This window comes from Phaethon aethereus, assembly GCF_964289735.1.
Source record: "Phaethon aethereus genome assembly, chromosome: 2".
Taxonomy (NCBI): Eukaryota; Metazoa; Chordata; class Aves; order Phaethontiformes; family Phaethontidae; genus Phaethon; species Phaethon aethereus.
The window spans coordinates 55,350,117-55,367,823 of record NC_138582.1 but is presented as its reverse complement, the minus strand read 5'-3'; the positions used below and the strand labels follow the sequence as shown (position 1 = coordinate 55,367,823).

Genomic DNA, 17,707 nt, shown 5'->3' with positions numbered 1-17,707 from the left:
CATATTGGCAGCAAGTTGTACACAAGAAATCCTCAATTAAGTAGAGCATGGAAAACAAACAATAAATTTTATCACTTTTTTTTTTTATATGGTGGATTTGCAAAGTAGTATAAAAGCATCTACTCATAAGTGGTGTCTAATTAGATGAACTCCTGTGACACCAAACAGCAATGTTCAGTGCAGCAAGTTTTCTGTTAAAATGTACATTTTCCTTTAAGCTTCCCAGACTTTTCTCTCCAAATGTTAGATTTGTTTAAACGTTTTATCTTGCCTCTAAAAGAGGAAGGCTTTTAGCTGAAGATTCTTGCTGGTAACAGTATTTTTTAGATTAAAAGCTGCTTTGATGATAACCCATCTGAGACATTCATTTGACATTTGTTGAAGATTGGGGGAAGGAGAGTAGATTTATATGCCATGCCAAAATACAGGAAAGTTTGGAAATACCCATTACAAAACATTTACAAAAAAGTTTTGCATGAATTGGAGCTTTGGAAGAGGCGATCATGTAGGTAGCAAATGCATGTGGGGTTGGCTAACACTCACTAGAAAGTGAAGTGGGTGCCTGTCTTTCTGCAACAGGAGCATTCCCTGACAAGATCAGCTCGGGTCTCACACAGGGGATTTGTGACTGGCAAACTTGGTGCAAAAAGTCAGAACTTGGATTGCACCAAAAAAAAAAGTATTCCCTCTCATAGCTTGATGTATGCTGATTGGATGTATTTTTGCTTTCTGCAATGATCATATCTGAAGAGACTGAGTAAAGCAACATAATGTTGGATTTATGAGCTGTATTTTTAAGCTACAGAAATTCAGAAACCACTGGGAGAGCTGATAAAAAGTGACCAACATATCCTTTGGAAAAGGAAATGGTTTCATAATTTTTCTTCTTTTGTCCTCAGTAACAAAAATAAAGACTGAACATGTAATTTTTAGTATAGATACATTTTTCAGTCTTTCTGCCCTATTTGCATTTGATACTCCTTAAACCTGTGCTTCTCACCTGCATTTTTTTATACATAATAACTTTGTAGCTATTTCCTGAAACCTAGTTAAGTGTTTGACCCAGCCACAAACTAAATGGCTCTGTATGACAAGTATCATGTTAAACAATAAACTGTTTGCAATAATACTTTTCAGGCAAAATGCAAGATCTTTTTCTGTCACTCCAATAATACCAGTCATAATTGGTGACACAATTTATGTTAATGACAGGCATCTATTTATTTGGATTTAAGCAGTAAAAATGCTGACATGTAGAAGAAATTTGAGCTTTACATTACTGAATGGAAGAACACGGTTATATAAATATTTTTAAAATAAAATATTATTATTCTTAAAATAAAAGATGCAGAGGAAAAGAGTGTGATCTTAATTAAGGAAAGGCTTTATTTATTTATAAAAATGCTGCCCCAGTGTTACAGGAGCTAAGTGAGTCTTCAGGAGGTGTTTGGTTCGTATTAGTGAAAAATTCAGAACTCATCTATGTAGAGGCTGAAATGAATCCTCATTCCCTTTCTCTAAATGAAAACCAGTAAGTCAAGGCTATTGAAGGCCTTGACAGTATTGCTTAGAATCTCAAGGGCACTTATTTTAAATGATTTTCTTACTATAAATAGTCCAGCTGTTTGATGAAACCCCTGAAATTAATTTGCTGTCTTTCCCTTTTTTAATGAAACATTCAGTTTTTCATCCACCAGCAGCACAGGGGAGGTTTTATTTGTTTACTATAGTTATTTGTACCATTGTCACTGTTTTCTTCTTTTCTCTTGCACAGCTGTTCTTGCAGAGTTTATCAAGCCAGATGTGGAATGCTTGGAGTTGTTTGCTCGCAGCCTACAGCCTGGCTGGACCAGCTGGGGAAATGAGGTTTTGAAGTTTCAGCACATTGATTATTTCACGCTGCTTCTGCATGAATGAAAACTGAGTTGGGTCTTGTAGCTTAATTCTGAAATTCTGCACCTTCCCAGCAGGCTCTCAAACTTGCCTTTAATACTGATGGTCCACTCAGAAGGTAACAGAAAAAAAAAAACAGTTGTACTTCAGTTAAAATTATTGAAGTGACAGGATATCTCTTTAATGGTGTCTCCATTTGTACGAGCTGGTTCTTTATATTGATGATCTTGAGATATTTAAATATTGATGTTAGAGTGTAAGTCCATCCCTGTTTTATTCCAACCTCAAGAAAAGGTATTTTAAAGTATTCTCACTGTAGCTATCAAATCTGAGCATCGTAAGTGCCACAGTGTTGCACTTGTAGTTTTTAAAGAATGGTAATGTATTATTTTTAAAGAGTGGCAATGGAAGTAAACAGTTCTGAATTATGTTTCCTTAAAGAAGCTTGTTTTTTGCAACACAGTGGACTTTGAACTAAAATAATTATGAAGGCAGTGTATCCTCGTACATGTTTGTGTCTGTCTACCTCAGAGGAAATAAAAGGAGCTGCACTTGTGTTAATTGGCAAATGTGTTGTTGACTGACCACATTCTATGTAAAATTACACTTTTAAAAGTCAGCAATTTCATCTTTTTGTGTATGGTGTTAATTCTTTGAATACATTGTAAATGATCAGTCTCAATATCTTAACAAATTCTGCATATGAAGATGTTAGATTTAATTGAAATTTTAACAGATTATAAGTATTTCAAAAATTCACTTTCCTTATGTTCTTGGAACATTAAAAAGCCATGCCAGTGAGCTGTATTTTTCAGCTAGCATAAAAATAACCTCTTTTTTTTTAACGAATAGTACACTTTGTGTGTCCTGTGCTGCCCTTAGATTTGCTTTGAAAAATAGAAAAAGGGGACTTAAAGCCTCTGCCACTTACTCATTTGCAGCAGTAGAGGTAATGCTGCTGGACAAGCTGGTTTTTCCTGGTGGCAAGCTCCTGAGTTCTGACTGTTTATAATGGGGAACAGAATGCGTTGCATACCTTCTTTACATTCATTTCCCTTTTGTTAGTCTGATGAGCTATGAAGTTTTTTAAATTAAACCTTAAATGTTAGCAGATGATTTTTATTACAAAATTATCAAAAAATAAAAAGAAAAACTTGCCAATGTCTTGTTTGCAGACCCAGTTTCTATATTACTTTTCAATTTTATGTTTTGCATATTGGAGTAGTAGAGTTAACAAAACAAGGAAAATGCTTTTTGCTTTTTTTTTCCCCACTAACAGTTAAACATATCCTCAAAATAAGTAAATAATATAACAGTGAATGTAGTCACCAGGCAAAGTACTTCTTCCTGCATGATTTTATTTAGCCTCGCTTTTAAACTGTCAGTACGTAAGCAACCTTACCTACCTTATAGGTATTGCATTCAGTTTTACAAGACATTTCCTTGTTGGAGCTTCTGAGTTCCCAGGCAGAATTCCCCTGCCCTCCCAACATGGTCTCATCCAGTACTAAATGAGTGTGAGGCTCAAGTATGGAATAAACCATAATTGCTGCGCCTATCTTGCTTTCTCTTTGTACTCTGAAAAACAATACAAGAAATTATGATAATGTCTGTTCCACATCCACTGCTATGAATGGCTCTAGATTATCTGTTAATTGGAAATAAAGGAAAGGGATGAACAAAGACATCAGGAAACCACCTTTCTCCTACTTTGAGCGAAGAAGCAGAACCCTTCTAAGGGAATGACCGTCTTCAAGCTGTTTAAGAATTGATGACCTATTTAATCTCTGTTCTGTGGTGTCGCTTTGCAAGCCACAGCCTTCTATCCCTTCTTCTGTCTTCTGAGCTGCTGTGCTCAGAAGCTGAGCAGCTAATTCCAACAGCGGGGAATCCAGCCTCCTGAGTATGGTTTGTACGTAGAGGGCAAATGTGCAGGCAGGCTGTAAGCTCCTCAGACTTGAAATCAAAAGCTGAAGATTGGAGTCTAAATAATACCTGATCCTGTCATAAATAGTTACAAAATTGTGCCTCGGACAGCTGTTTGCTCTGCTACTTTTCCAGCACTCTGGCTACGAAGAAAACCTTGTGAATATGACAAAAGTGGTATTCGACATCTGCAGCCAACCTATAATTATTGGGTTTTCTCAGGGGGAGGTTCAGTATATCTCGATTTTTTTGCTATCTCAGAAATCTCATGGTGGTATTAGCAATTGATAGTTTCAGGTTCATCTTTAAATCATAACTATTGGTCTGTTAAGCTTAATTAATAATTTAAATGGCCTCTCATACTTTTCTACCTTTCCAAAATCCCAGCTGCCCACAACCAGCCATCAGATCTTTCAGTGTCAGTCAGACGATTCATCTGAGGCAGAATGTGACGCGTACTGAAAAATCAGTGTTGAGTGAAGCCAGCTAATAAAAAAGGACAATTTAAGATCAAATTTCCTTTTAGAAAAGAATAATATTACCGATATCGATTGCTCTATATTTCTGTGGTGGAAAGATGCCCTCTGTTGTGTCAAGCCCTGTATAAAAAGGGAAACCTGCTCTGAAGAGTTCACAAACTTGGTAAGACATGAAAGAACAAGGGAGAAGGTAAGGATGGAGGAATACAGGATAGTAATGAGATGTTGAGGTGAATACGGTAAGTAGCAGCATAGGTGTTTTGCACATCTTTAGTGTTCCTAAGAAATGATAGGATTTTCACCCCCATTTTTAAAGAGTTTTGCTGCTTTTCTGCTTTGGTATGTTAAAATTCACACATTCCAAGGAAAAATAGGTGAAGTGTGTATTTTACTAATAACATTGACAAAAGAGGGTTTTTTTTAGTTCTAAATTCTTTGTGGTAAAGTGAGAGCTGTGATTGCTTAAGAGTTTTCAGAAAGTATTTGGTACACCTGCTGTTATTTTAGCAGGACAATGATAAAAATATTCTTTGGCTAAGTGTTCACCACTACTTAAGGCCTTTTAAAATTATGTCTTATTGCAAAAAAAATCTCAGTTCATAAAGCAATAAGAAGCCATTTTAAGCTGCTCTTATATGTAGAGTACATCAAGTGTCATAATCAAACTTACTTTTATGAAGTTTCAGGTTTGAGTATGACTTTGAAATGTCAAATTAGCATATGACCTTTACTTGTATCTTTAAACTTTATAAAGTAAAAAGAATTATACCAATAAGATATGTTTTTGGAATAGTGACTGCTAGGCGTGAACTCCTGTGGAAACAGGAGAGTTTCTTTTGCAAGATTAATCATCATTAAAAAAGTGAAGTAAGTGAGGAGCTCTTACCTCTTTCTAGGATTCAGCTCGGGTAGGTGTCAGCTATACAGAGTTGACTTTGAAAATCGATTTCTAACCTATATAGACAATGACCAAATAACAGGAGGAAAATGCTACTATGCCTTGAGAATTGTGTTCATTAACCTCAACATACTATTCAAGACTTACCTACTGCTTATTTTGGGTTGAGGACAGCAATATGGGAATGGAAGATGGCTAGAGAATAGCCAAGGAGTGAGGTTTCTTGTGGTGTCCCGGCTGGCCGGTATTTTCCAAATGGTCTGACAGTCTAATGCAGCTTGCTACAGTAACACGTTTGGGTTACCATGACTAAGAGTGTCCTTGTGCGGCAGCACATTGCTGTCCCATGCTCTGCAGCCCTTATCTGCATGGGGGTTGCTCTTTGCGGAGAACAGGGCCACAGAAAGGAGCTGCTGTTTCACAAAGCCGATGTCTAAACTGCAAGACCTGAAAAATGCTTCTTTGATCTAGCTGTGTGCGCTGGTTACACCCTGACTCTGTAGGAGGGACTCCCAGGATCGGAGGAGCCCTTATGGACAAAATCTGCTTTGTTGTGCTGACAATGCTTGAGCATGCAAACAAGTTAAAAAACAGTTAAAAATCATCATGCCGGGGGGGGGTTATCAGAAGCAACTTGGATGGAGCAGTCAAACTAGAGACCTTTGGGCAAGGATGCTCCTGCCAAACAGCCTTCCTAAATTGAGTCTTACAGGTTGTTTCCAAGGAGAGAAGGGAGCTTCATACAGAACAGTACGATGGAAATCCTGCCCAGAAAGCTGTTTTTATGGCTCAACCACAAGTGCTCTTTGCTGCTGAAGAAGGCATCTTGGGTACTCAAAACTAAATGGTGGACACCTGAGAAGAGAACAGGTACAATCCTGTTTCTGGCCCGGTGGTCAGATGTGCGAGGGCACGGGAACAGACGCTAAGTCTACGGCGTGATTTGAGAGAAGAGCATTTATAAGGCTGTGACTGGACAGCACTGGGAGGGTGACTGGTCTGCCAGTATTTTGTAGAGAATTGCATGTCTGTGTGTGTACCTGTATGTACATGCAAAGCTGGTCTGTTGGAGTAGTGTGCATCAGGGGTATACTGTCCTTTAAATAACAACCGGAGTTGTACATTGCTGGAGATTGAATACCTTTGCATTTTTACTTGGCAGTGCCCTAATGTTGCTAATTTATAGGGAACAAGTACTTTTCGTTCGGCTAGAGACAGCCCAATAACACACCTGGTGTAAAAGCTTGCCCTGCGGATGGCAATGAACGGTATGTTTTCCCTTGGTATATTTTTGAAGCCCTAACATTGACGCCGATACGTGAACAGCAGAGCAGCTGCCAAGGTGGGTTCCCATGGCCCTGACCACATCCCGACAGCGCAGGAAGCACGCAGAGGCTTGGGCAGATGGGTGGTTTCACTGGTTCTACGGCAGCTTGGATTCACCTTACCATCACTAAAATGCCATCCAAGCAGCTCTGCCTAGGCTGAGTCACCTTGCTGGGCATAGCTATGAGGATTTTAATTGCTGATGTAAAGGAGGTGAGGCTACTACCTCGTCAAGGTTGTTCTTTGGATGGATTGAAAATTTTCTAAAAAAAAGTTTTCTCTTGCAAACATTTTTTATTAAACTTATTGAACTCCAATGGTGTGCTGCAGAGCCTGGGCTTTCAGCTTTCGATCTGAGCCTGCCACATGGGCTGCCCATGAGTTACGGGCCTTGCTCTGTGGGGCCGAGGCCCAAAATGCTTGGGGTTTCCAGGCATCCTCTCTTGGAAGCACTCTGGCTGCCAAACTGCAGGAGGTCCTCTTCAGTGGTTCTCCCTTCTGGCTATTTAGCTCCCTATCAGTCCTATGAGAAGAAGGGCTGGCATGCACTGTTGACACTGGGCACTGGAATCTCAGTGTTGTTTCCTTAAGAAATGTGGCATTTTCAATCTTTTCCCTGTGATAAGAAAATCTGAAATTTCTATTACTCATTTCAGAACATTCATATATTTTAGTTAGCAGTTTGCCATTTACTTAAGATAAAACAAGTCTGACTTTCCATAAGCTCAGGTTATTGCTGTTTGTTCTTCCTCCTTTCTCCTTTTCCATCTTCTGTTTCTCAACTGATTTGCTTCAATCAAATGTCCATTTACACATCAGTAACTTTATTTTGTTACATCAGAGTCTCATTGGTGTTACTGGAAGTGCCTTGGATTTCATGTAACTGTTGAGAAGGCTTGGCCGTAAAATGGTGCGGTTTAGGAAAACCCAATTTGAATTGATTTATAACCTGTTCGCTCAACCAGCTGTATGTAACAGAGTGTAGCATTGGGTTGGAAACAAGTAGCTGGAGGTGAGGGAAGAAAAACAGACTGCTTAGTAAATGCAAGCAACAGCATCATTGAACGTGCAACCGTGGCCATCCTGAGGCATCTGATGTACCAGATGCTTAGACTCTTGGAGTTGAGGATTTGAAACTGTGGCAATAGCTAAACTGACTGCGGTCACGGGGACATAAAAATGTGCAAGCCACGTGAGAGAAAGCTGTGATTTCTCTGTTAATTCTTGTGTTTCCTAATTTGTAGGAATAAGAAAAGAACCAGCAGCAAATAAGATAAACAGAACAATAGCACTGTAGCAGGATTGTTTTCCACAACTGGAATTTTATTTATCAGTTTTTTGTGCTACATGTTTGATAACAAAGGAACAAAGTGAGGCCTCATTTGATGACCCTAATGGAAATGATAACGCTGCTTCTGAATACAGATGACTTTTTTCAGATCAGCTAGGGAGATTCATGGTTAATGTACTACTAATAAAATGCTATGAAGGCAAATATTTGACTACCATTTTTTTTCCCCTGACATTCAATATGCAGTGGCATGTCTTCTTTTTTCCCCTCTCAGTAAGTAAATTGTGTTAAAATAAAATACCAACATTGCCTATCGCTAGTTGGAATATTGGGCACCCTTACTCAGTTTTCCTTTTCTTTTGTAAAAATGAAACAACATCTGCTGAGGGAGGGGAAGGTCAGACATTCTCGTTTTGTCTGTAACATTGCCCCTATTCGCCTCAGATTAAACTTTGTGGAGCTGAGAGTCCTGTAAGCACCCAGAACTGGTGGGATATTCCTCACCTTGGCTTGTCTTAGACCTTCTCTTTTTTTCCATTCTCTTTCCCTCCCTAAAGAGCATTTCTTTAACAGTTAATGTGCAAGAAAATGAAGGACTGTAAAGAGGAAATATCAGAATGGAAACTGATGCCCAAAATGCAGTGGAATAATGAAAAGAGAATTGTACACTTTCATATTCCAGTCCACAGCTAGTGCCACTGCAATGCTCATGGCTCTCTAAGCCACCATTGTGGACTAGCTCATAAAGACGTTTGAGTCTTTACAACCTGTAAAGTTCCACCTCCTAGCCTCTTTGGAAATGGTAGCATTTTTCAGCGCGGAAGAGTGAGTGCAGTTCCCCTGCCCAGCGTCGTTAGCACAGTGGACATTGCATACTGCTGGTTACAGGTCAATTGCAGAAAATAGAAAAATCTGCATTTAATTTCTGACCTTTTTTTCCCTATTTTCTTTTCATTTTTTAAGAACTATTTTGCTTAAAGAAGTATGCAGGTAAACAACTGCGTTGTTCATGCAAATTGCAAAATGAAGGTCAAAAAGAAAAAAACATTGTTTTCTCGTCTGCCTAAAAGAGGCAGACAGTATTATGTATAAGTTACAAATCGAAAGAATTGCTAATAATTTAATAGGCTAAAAATATCAGCAACACGTGTCATGATTTTACAGGATCATTAACTGAAGTTTGTAGCTAAATGTTGCTGTTTTATTTAATGGTACTGTCTTGTAACAGTTACATGCTATTAATTCAGGAGACAGCTTTTTGAAAATATTTTTGTGACACTGTTACTGCCCTCAAACTGTTCAATGTGTGGTTTTAACTACATGACCTTTGTATGTTTCATACTCTGTACACTCCAAAAGTTAGGCTGAGTTCAGAAAGAAAGTATGTGTCCTCTTCTGCGGTTCATGGTTCATCTATTGGTTCATATAACTTCAAAGAGACAGTTCTGACATAAAAATTATGCTTTCCCACATCAAAGTGACCCAGTCAAAACTTCCATCTAAAATTTTAAGAGGCCTACAGCCTAACTCATTAAAAAAAAAACAGGAGGGTTTAGATTACAAAGAGCTATTTCTGACCAACTAATGGGCAGGCAAAGTTACAAGGATTTCTAAATTTCTAATAAGGTCAAGGAAGTGCAGAACATAAGAGGAATCTAAATATTATTACAATTTTCACTGCATGGTGCAACTCACACATATATATTATTTTTTGGGTCCTGTGATCTTCAAGGTTAATGGTGATAACTCTCAAAGTAAAAAATGCCACAGGAATCAACAATGGTAATGTTCCTCCTAACATTATAGGAGGAAACCTACTGTTTTTATAGTGCTGAAAAGCCTCATTTACAGAGACTGGGAACAGTCTTACGCAACAATTTCATTTTGTTGATATAATCATGGCTTTGTATAGCCATTTACATAATAACATTATAGGTCTGTAAGAGAAACAGGATTATATTATTCCATAACAGAGTTACTGAGGTTTTGGTATTATATTAAGACTCTGCTTTTACATATGGTTTTCATGAGAATGCTATTGAAAGGAACTGATTCACCCATTATCACACTGTTCTTTTTGAGGTCTTAAGTAGACCTCCAAAGCCTAGGCCTTTTGCTAACTGTCTGCTGGTGGTAGTTGGCAATTTTACTCCAAATCACTAGGGTGAACAAACTCTTCTTTTAAATGAGAAGCTTGTCTGTTCTTGTCCCCTGCATACACATACGAGAAGGTGAAGCACAATGAAATTGGATGTCTGGCTTTGTCACAAGTGTTTCTTTTCAGGAGAATTTGATTATTGTACAAAGTAGTGTGTTCAAAAGAAGAAGATAGCCCACAAATTGGGAGAGGAATGATGGTGAATAGTAATCAGACAGTGGATTTGGTCCTCTCCATGGGGGATGCGCTTCCTTGTAGCTGATCTCTCCATAGTGGTGAGTACTCTGCTTGGAAAGGTTGCATCAATTACAGGGGATTCACTTCAGATGAAGACATTGCCTCTGAGTTTTTAATTCTCAGTCATAAGACTTCACTGGAAATCTAAATAGGTCTCTGAGTTTTCCAGATCTGATCATTATGCAAAACCTCTTTGCATGACGGTAGTAGCAAAAGCAAGTGAAAATAAATCCAAATGCACTGGTAGAGTTAAGACTCCCTTTTGCAGCCCAGAGATGTGGGATGATATCTGTTGTCTTCATCATTTTTTACTGTCTAGCCATTTATGAAATGCTTACCCAGTGACGATGTAATAGTTTTCATTTAAAATCTTGGTAGTAGATATTTAGTCTGAGACCAGCTGTGACACTTAAGTATTTCCTGCTTTGATGAACCAGATGATTAAATAATCTAATTAGTCTCCTCATAAGAAGCAGTCAGAAGTATGATAGCTTTCCTATTTAGGAATCAATAAAATGGCAAGATGGTAAAATCTGTCGGGGCATCTGTAACATGAATGTTTTATTGTGGAAAAAATGGAAGCTTCATAGAGATTTGATTACGAGGACTACTTATCTTCCTTTGCAACAGCAAGGGGTTAGCAAACAGTCCTTATCCTTTCGCGTACTCTATGTACATGTATGTTTGCGAGAGAAGGGAGTATGTGAGTAAGATTTACAGTTACAAGTATTTAGTTTTCTTTCTCCCAGTGGGTACTGCAGGAGACGACTTCATTTTTGCAAGACTTTTATTCTTTCTTACCTTTCTGAATAGCAGTTCTTGGAGGTACGTGACGGTCCTCAGCTGGTATCAACTTGGGAAGTTTCACTGAAGTTGATGAAATTGTGCTAGTTTACACGAGCAAAGCTGTAGCTCTTTGCCTGACTGTTCCTGGTGTCCACTTTCCCCATCGCTGGTGATCCCTTCTGTGAATTTCTCAGCTTGTTCGGACTGTAGAAAACAACAGACAGGCAGACGTAGTATTTTCTAAACCATCTGTGACTATTTTCTGACTCATCTTTTTCCATGTGACCCCAGCCTTTTTACTCACTGCGTCAGAAGTAGCTCCTTCCGTGTCTTGCAGGGGCATCAAACCAAACCATAATTGCCTGTGTTTATACTTAATCCTTTGCCTTGAAGGAACTGAGCTGCTGCTAACAGTTAAGGGTATTTGCAGGTCCTCATCTTGTGAACGTTGCAGCCTCATGTTATAATCTGCATTTGTATCCCAGCTCCTGTGGAAATGAACTTCAGCTGGTCTTGCTATCCAACATTTTAAACATCTTTTATATCTTTTATTGACCCATAGAAACATCACAGACCACAGTTTTAGAAATACTGAGCTAAGTATCTAGCCGTTCTACCTTCTAGGTCACACGGTATGTTGGAGCAATGCTCTCTCTTTTAAGGTAGCACTTTCACCTGGAGACATACCCTTTTATCTACTTGTCCTGGTATAGCTTGTTCACCTTGTGATGTAAATCTGTTTAGACTGACCAAATATTTCAGGAGGCTTTCTAAAAGCAGCCGAAGCATTTAGCTACTTCAGTTACAAATATTCCAGCTCTACAGAGCTCTATGTCTGGGGAGAGCTTAATATCACATACAGTTCTCCCACTGGATGGGGATATTGAATGTATTGCTTGTGAGTAGTAAGACTCTTCTTTGACATTTACAGTTGCTGTTACCATTTCTTACCTTCTAACGCTTCCAGGCAGTGAGTCTTCCAGGAGGGCCTGAGACGTCTCAGGCTGAGGTTCACTTATCTCATCTGGGAATTTGTTTTGCAGTTTTGAATACTTCAGCTACTCATAAAAAGGCGATGTGACTTTGCTAGCCCTGAGGAGTACACCTATCTCACTGACTCACCACCGAAATGTGAAAACAAATATATTTGCCAGTCCCAATAGTGGTGCTTGGTTGCTTGGCTATTTCATCCAGTTGGAAGGACAAAAGTAATCCTTTTTAGGAAGCACTTTGGGCAGGCAGGTCAGGATGGCAGAGGCAGGATGGTGGCTCAACAAGAGCAAGACCTGGACTGCTGCATCATCTGGTTCATCGGAGGAGGAAGCACATAGCTGTCACAGGTGGTGTCAGACTGAATCTCTAGCACCTGGCAGAAGAAAGGGAATTGCTGAGTATGACCAACCAGGAGTCTAGGAAGAGACAACTGGTAGCGTGCAACGAAGGAGCTTTTATGAGGACCTCCAAGAGAAAAGTAAGTCTACACAAAGTCTGAGTTCCAAAATAAAGGGTCAATATAAAGGTGAGGATTCCCAGTGAAAAATGCTAATGCATGCCACGCTTGTGTTAAAAAAAGAAGTCTCCACTACTAACCTTTAAAATCTTTAATGAACCTTTCACTTATTTCTTGAAAATTTTACCTGTGATGAAGATGCCGTTTAGCTTGTGTGGTCTAAGCTCATTTCTGAGTGATTTTCTCCTCCCAGTTTATGCTGGCAGTATGCTCAGCCATGCATGATGCAAAATGCTCAGCCATGTATAACGGAAAAGATCGGAAAGGCAACTCAAGCCTTCAGCTGTTATTTTTAAAGAACCACCTTTCACATGCTCGTTACCAAGTAAGAAGCTCAGAGTCATGTGTGCTAAGTCACTGTTCTTGTTTACTTACTCCACCTTTGGGAGCAAGATTGTAGGTGAAGAATGAAAATGGAAGGTCCGGAATGGGATGAGAAAAAGCAGAAGTGATGGTTTCAAAACACTGCAATGAAGGATAATATCTAAAATAATGTAATTTAAAGGAACAGTGTTCTATTAGACAATGCGGTGGTATGTTGCGGTGGTCACAGCAATTGATCTCATGTCATGGTAGATCTAGATTTGCTTGAGATTTATTTATGCTTTCACATGATTTTGAATATCACAAAACATGGTCGTCTGACTCTTGAAAATCCGTATGAGACGAAGGTATTGTATTTAGCTCTAAACAATAAGAATGCTCAGAAGGTACAGTTGGTCAGACAGTTAACAGAACAGAATAATACTTATTTTGCTTCAGCACTTTATTTTGCTTAACAGGTAACACAGCCATCAGTCACACCTTGCCAATCTAAGCTTATATTTACAGCGTGCATGGGTTTCAAAATGTGCTCATTATCCAGCAGAGCTTTTGTCTTGTCAGACAACCAAGCTGGATGGACAATAGACTCAGTTCTAGTTTGACTATTGCTTACAACAACAACAAGATCACAGCAGAGAAAATGGTCCACAGTTACATGAAAGAAGACGTGCTGGTTTCTGAATGAACTGAAAGCGGATCCAGATGTCACTGCCAGTTCTTCTACTGTGTGCTTGAGACAAATATCCGTGGTCTCCTGGCTTACCTAGCATGTTCTTTTAAAAACCCTCTGCTGTGGAAAAGCTGGCTGTCAACTGAGGAGAAGGAGCAAGTACTGAAAACCACTGATGGTGGCACTAGAGGCCTATCCCTCTATTCTCCTCCTCAGAAAGCTAATAAAGAACATAAAAAATAGATGTTATCAGGCCATCAAGAATTAACAACATGCGGCAGATGGTCACACCTACCCTTTGCTATATACCTAATTTTAGCCCAGACTATTTACCAGCAAGTTGTGGCAAAGGTTAAGGAATCCAGCGCCGAAGAGGGGGAAGCGAGTAGAGACAGGAGGGAGTGGAGAGGTTCTCTCTCACTTCTGGCCCTGTTTTAAGTTATCGTTTTAATCAGCGGCTTTGCACACCATGATTACATGAATGAAGGTGATTCTTTCAACCCCGAACTATCAGCTGGTAGCTAGAAACTGCAGACCTCGAAATCCATGACATATCCAAGAAACTGGATATACATTTTATGGCTGAAATTGAACCATCTCCCTGAAATGTCATCAGGGGAAATGCAATTATGTCACGCATTGTACATGTGGGGTGTGCACCCGTGCTTATGCTTATGGCTGTACACATGTATTTTTGCTCGTCATGTTTTGTCCTTACCTGGTATTTTCTCTCTGCTTTATTTGTTTTTCTCTCCTGACACGAGCAAGAGTGTGATATAGGACAGTAAACGCACATTGATGCATGTTGGATTTGCCACTCTTGTGATGGATCGTCTGGACTGAGAGCACGTCTTCACAGCAGAGCACGTCTTCTCCCACCCACATTTTAGTACAAATCTCCCTGTCAGCAGTGCACTGAAACTTTTCACCTGGGCTTATCCGAGCTCTGGACAGACATCTGCTGGCCCAGCGAGGGGCACAGGCTAAAGCCAAGGTGCTGCTGGAAGGTGGTCTCTGAACGTCCAACTTGGCAATGCAGCTGTGCCATGCCCCGCCTGGCACAGGGAATGGCTGCAAAGTGCTGGGAGAGGATGAAAGGTGCCGGGATATCCGCCCCCGGGATGAAGGGTGCCGCTGGCAGGGTGGGCAGGCCCCACACCAGGCGGGTTTGAGACCAGGTGCTTTGGTTTGAGACCAGGTGCTCTGGTTTCTCAACCAGAGGAGAAGCTGGTGCCACTGCTGGAGGTGTCCACCCTGGAGGCTGCAGCAAGTCACAACTGTCATTTACCGGCCTTGCCTCTACGCTCCCTCCCCACCGCCGTGCACCGAGGCCAGGCCAAACCGACTTTGCTATCGACCTAGCTCGTGGGTGCGCGCGCTCACGTCGTCTTGACGCTAAGCGAGGGACCGAGTGGATTCTCTGTCCCAACCGACACCCTTTTACGGCCTTTTCTTGCTCGATCCCTGCTTGGTCTTTAGGCTTAAATGTGCCCTTGAGTCCGTACTGCGAAGATGCAGGGAGGTCTACAGGTGAGAAAAGCCAAAAACTTCTGAAGGAGCCTGTAAGCAATGGCAGGATTGTCCCCAGAGCACTGGAAGGCAAAACCTTCCTTTGCTCCTCCTTTGAGAGAGTCATGTATGGATTTAGTTTCTCTCTCTTTAATTGCCATAATCACAAGCGGTGTTTCCTAATGGGAAGTTCCACATGCAAAACGTTTAAAACGTTTCTCTGCGCTGGATGCTTTGCTGTGAGCAGCGCTTCCGTGAGAAACAAACCGCGCTGAGTTTCACAAGTGAGTACAAACGGCTCGAACCCCTGATTCTGACACACTGACTAACTACTGTGAGTTTTCTGTACTTCGTGCCTGGTTTGAAACGCCTGAAAGTTATTGGTTTTTATATTTATTATTTAAGAGACTTCTCCTGGGACGACAGCTCTGGCCTCTCCAGCTGTGTTTTCAAAGAATAAAAAGCTCACGAACCTCTTCATTTTGAAAGTTCAGTTAATGGGAAAAGGACTGTTGATATTGTTAAGGTTCAGTTCTCACATTTACAGTTAGAAAGATAATTCATAAGGAACCGTTTGAGGATTTTTGCTCTTTCCTTTATAGACCTGCTGCAAATTTCACAGGTATATGCGTTAAATTTCTGTGTGTATTTCAGCATGAATATTTTTTGAGGGATGCAAATAGCCTTTTGTGAGTAGTCAAAATCTGAAATACTCTTATTAGTTAGGTAAAGAACAATTTGTTATTCCCGAGTGAATCTAGTAACACCCGTGATTACAAAGTATTCAAGAATTCACAATGATGCCAGTAATTCCTGCGTAAGTGCTAACCCATATGAGCATTTAAGAAGGACAGACAATTATTAAAGTAGTATAACTGCGTATCCCAGAATTCCCAGGGCTTCAATATATCTTCAGCTTGCATTTGCATAGCATCAAGTAAAACCAGTTGCTGGGCAAATACTGCTGTTAAAACAGAGATTTTTGGGGGGTTTTTTTGTTACTTAGTTAACGCAAATAGTTGAGAAAACAAAGAAAAAAAAATTTTAAGGTTTCTTGTTCCCATACCCATTTAGTTAAGATCTCAAGAAGTTAATAACTTCTAATAAATTCTATAAAAAAACAGAGAACATCTGGCATTTGACTTCATAGCAAACCTGGAAAACAAAAAGGCGCATTTTTGCCTTTATCCAGCTGACTGCACCATCCTTGGGCAATGAGCAACCAGCCAGAGCCTGATCTGCTTCCTCAGCTGCCGTAAACTGCAACAGGCCTTAAAAAGAGACTTTCTAGCACTAATAGTGTTGAAATTAAACTTTCAGAGGATTCATTCAAGTTGAAAGTTTGAATATGTTGACGCACCCGAGGCAAATGCCCTTTCTCTAAAGGACTTTATTCTGCGGCATGCTCAGGAACTAGCAACAGCCTTGAGTTAATTGAATGCAGTATACGAGAGAAGTATAACATAGCATCCAGAGACAATACAGTATATTCAAGTATTTGTTCATATGTAAGTAGTTAATTGATTGTGCTGCTGTGAAGCACAATTCAAGGTTATTTTATTATCTTTATCACAAAGCTGTACAATTACAAAATCATACAGGTTGCCAAATACGTTTAAGGGCAATGTAGGCTTAGCTACAACATTGCAAATGACAATGAATTTTTTTGCTTGTTTCTATCTTACTGTACCCTTCATAGCTCAGGGACAGCATCTGGTGCTCAGTGAAATCCTTGTTCTATTTAGTTTTTCTGCTAAGAGGAGTGACGGTAAAAGCAATAGTGTGTGGTTTTCAAGGGTATGCATTCATGCTAAAAACGGTTCACATATACAGTCCTGATTCTTGACCAGTCCCAACCATTCATGTAGTATTATTTAAGCCTTTCAAAAATATGGAGATGTTAAAAAAAAATACAAAAAAATCCTATATAGGGGTTAGTTTCTTTGTCCTCTCTTTTGAAACCTTTAAAACACCTTTCCTCCATCACCAGGAAGTCTAGAAACTTATATAAAAGCTGAGATTATCCTGGAAATCATTATTCAAAAGTCTGGGGAAATGCTGATATTTCAAGACTTTTAATGAAATCGTGAGCGCTAGATTCTCCTTTTTCTTCTACCCAAGCATCCATCTGGACTGTGTGAGGCTGATGTGAAGACGACTATGAAAGCAACACTCCATTCTGTTCCTTCAGGTCCAAATACACAAAACCAAAGAGGTCTTGCTGGGCTAGAAATTTTTGCATTTTTGGACTGGATTTCCTATTTTTTTCTCCTCTTAGCCACCAGTGCAGCTGCAGCCAGTGCTGCATTGGATGGGGAGCAACCTGGGGCAGCAGACGGACGGCAGACAGGACACTCCGCCAACCTATGTCACCCTTGGGGTACAATGGTGAGGAGGGGGCGAAAGGGTCAAAGGGAAGGTTTTTTGTATGTTCAGGGAAAAGCTCAACCTCATTAAAGGCACACAGAATTTCCACTGGCCAAGAGAATGGCACAAGCTTTCTTTACCCCCATTCCTGTGCAAGCACAGATACACTTCAAAACGTACAATTTGTGTATGTGTGTGTGTGTGTAGCTGGGGGAAATGACATAATGTAAAATTTATAACTGTAGCTATAACTTTAGATGATGAGGTAGCTACAAATGCTGTTATGCAGTATTTGGCATCTTAATTCTTTGCTATTTAAGGCAAATAAAAATA

At 39.9% G+C, this 17,707-nt stretch overlaps 1 protein-coding gene across 1 annotated transcript in view; it reads left to right on the top strand.

The window, feature by feature from the left end:
- METTL4 (methyltransferase 4, N6-adenosine) overlaps positions 1–17,464 on the top strand; it is a gene marked incomplete at both ends in the record, with an annotated part of 33,071 nt that extends 15,607 nt beyond the window's left edge. Inside the window, 3 exon segments of the mRNA XM_081996949.1 lie at positions 17,199–17,357; positions 17,360–17,427; positions 17,429–17,464. Coding sequence (XP_081853075.1) covers positions 17,199–17,357; positions 17,360–17,427; positions 17,429–17,464 — 263 coding nt within the window.
- Positions 17,465–17,707: the final 243 nt, after the last annotated feature.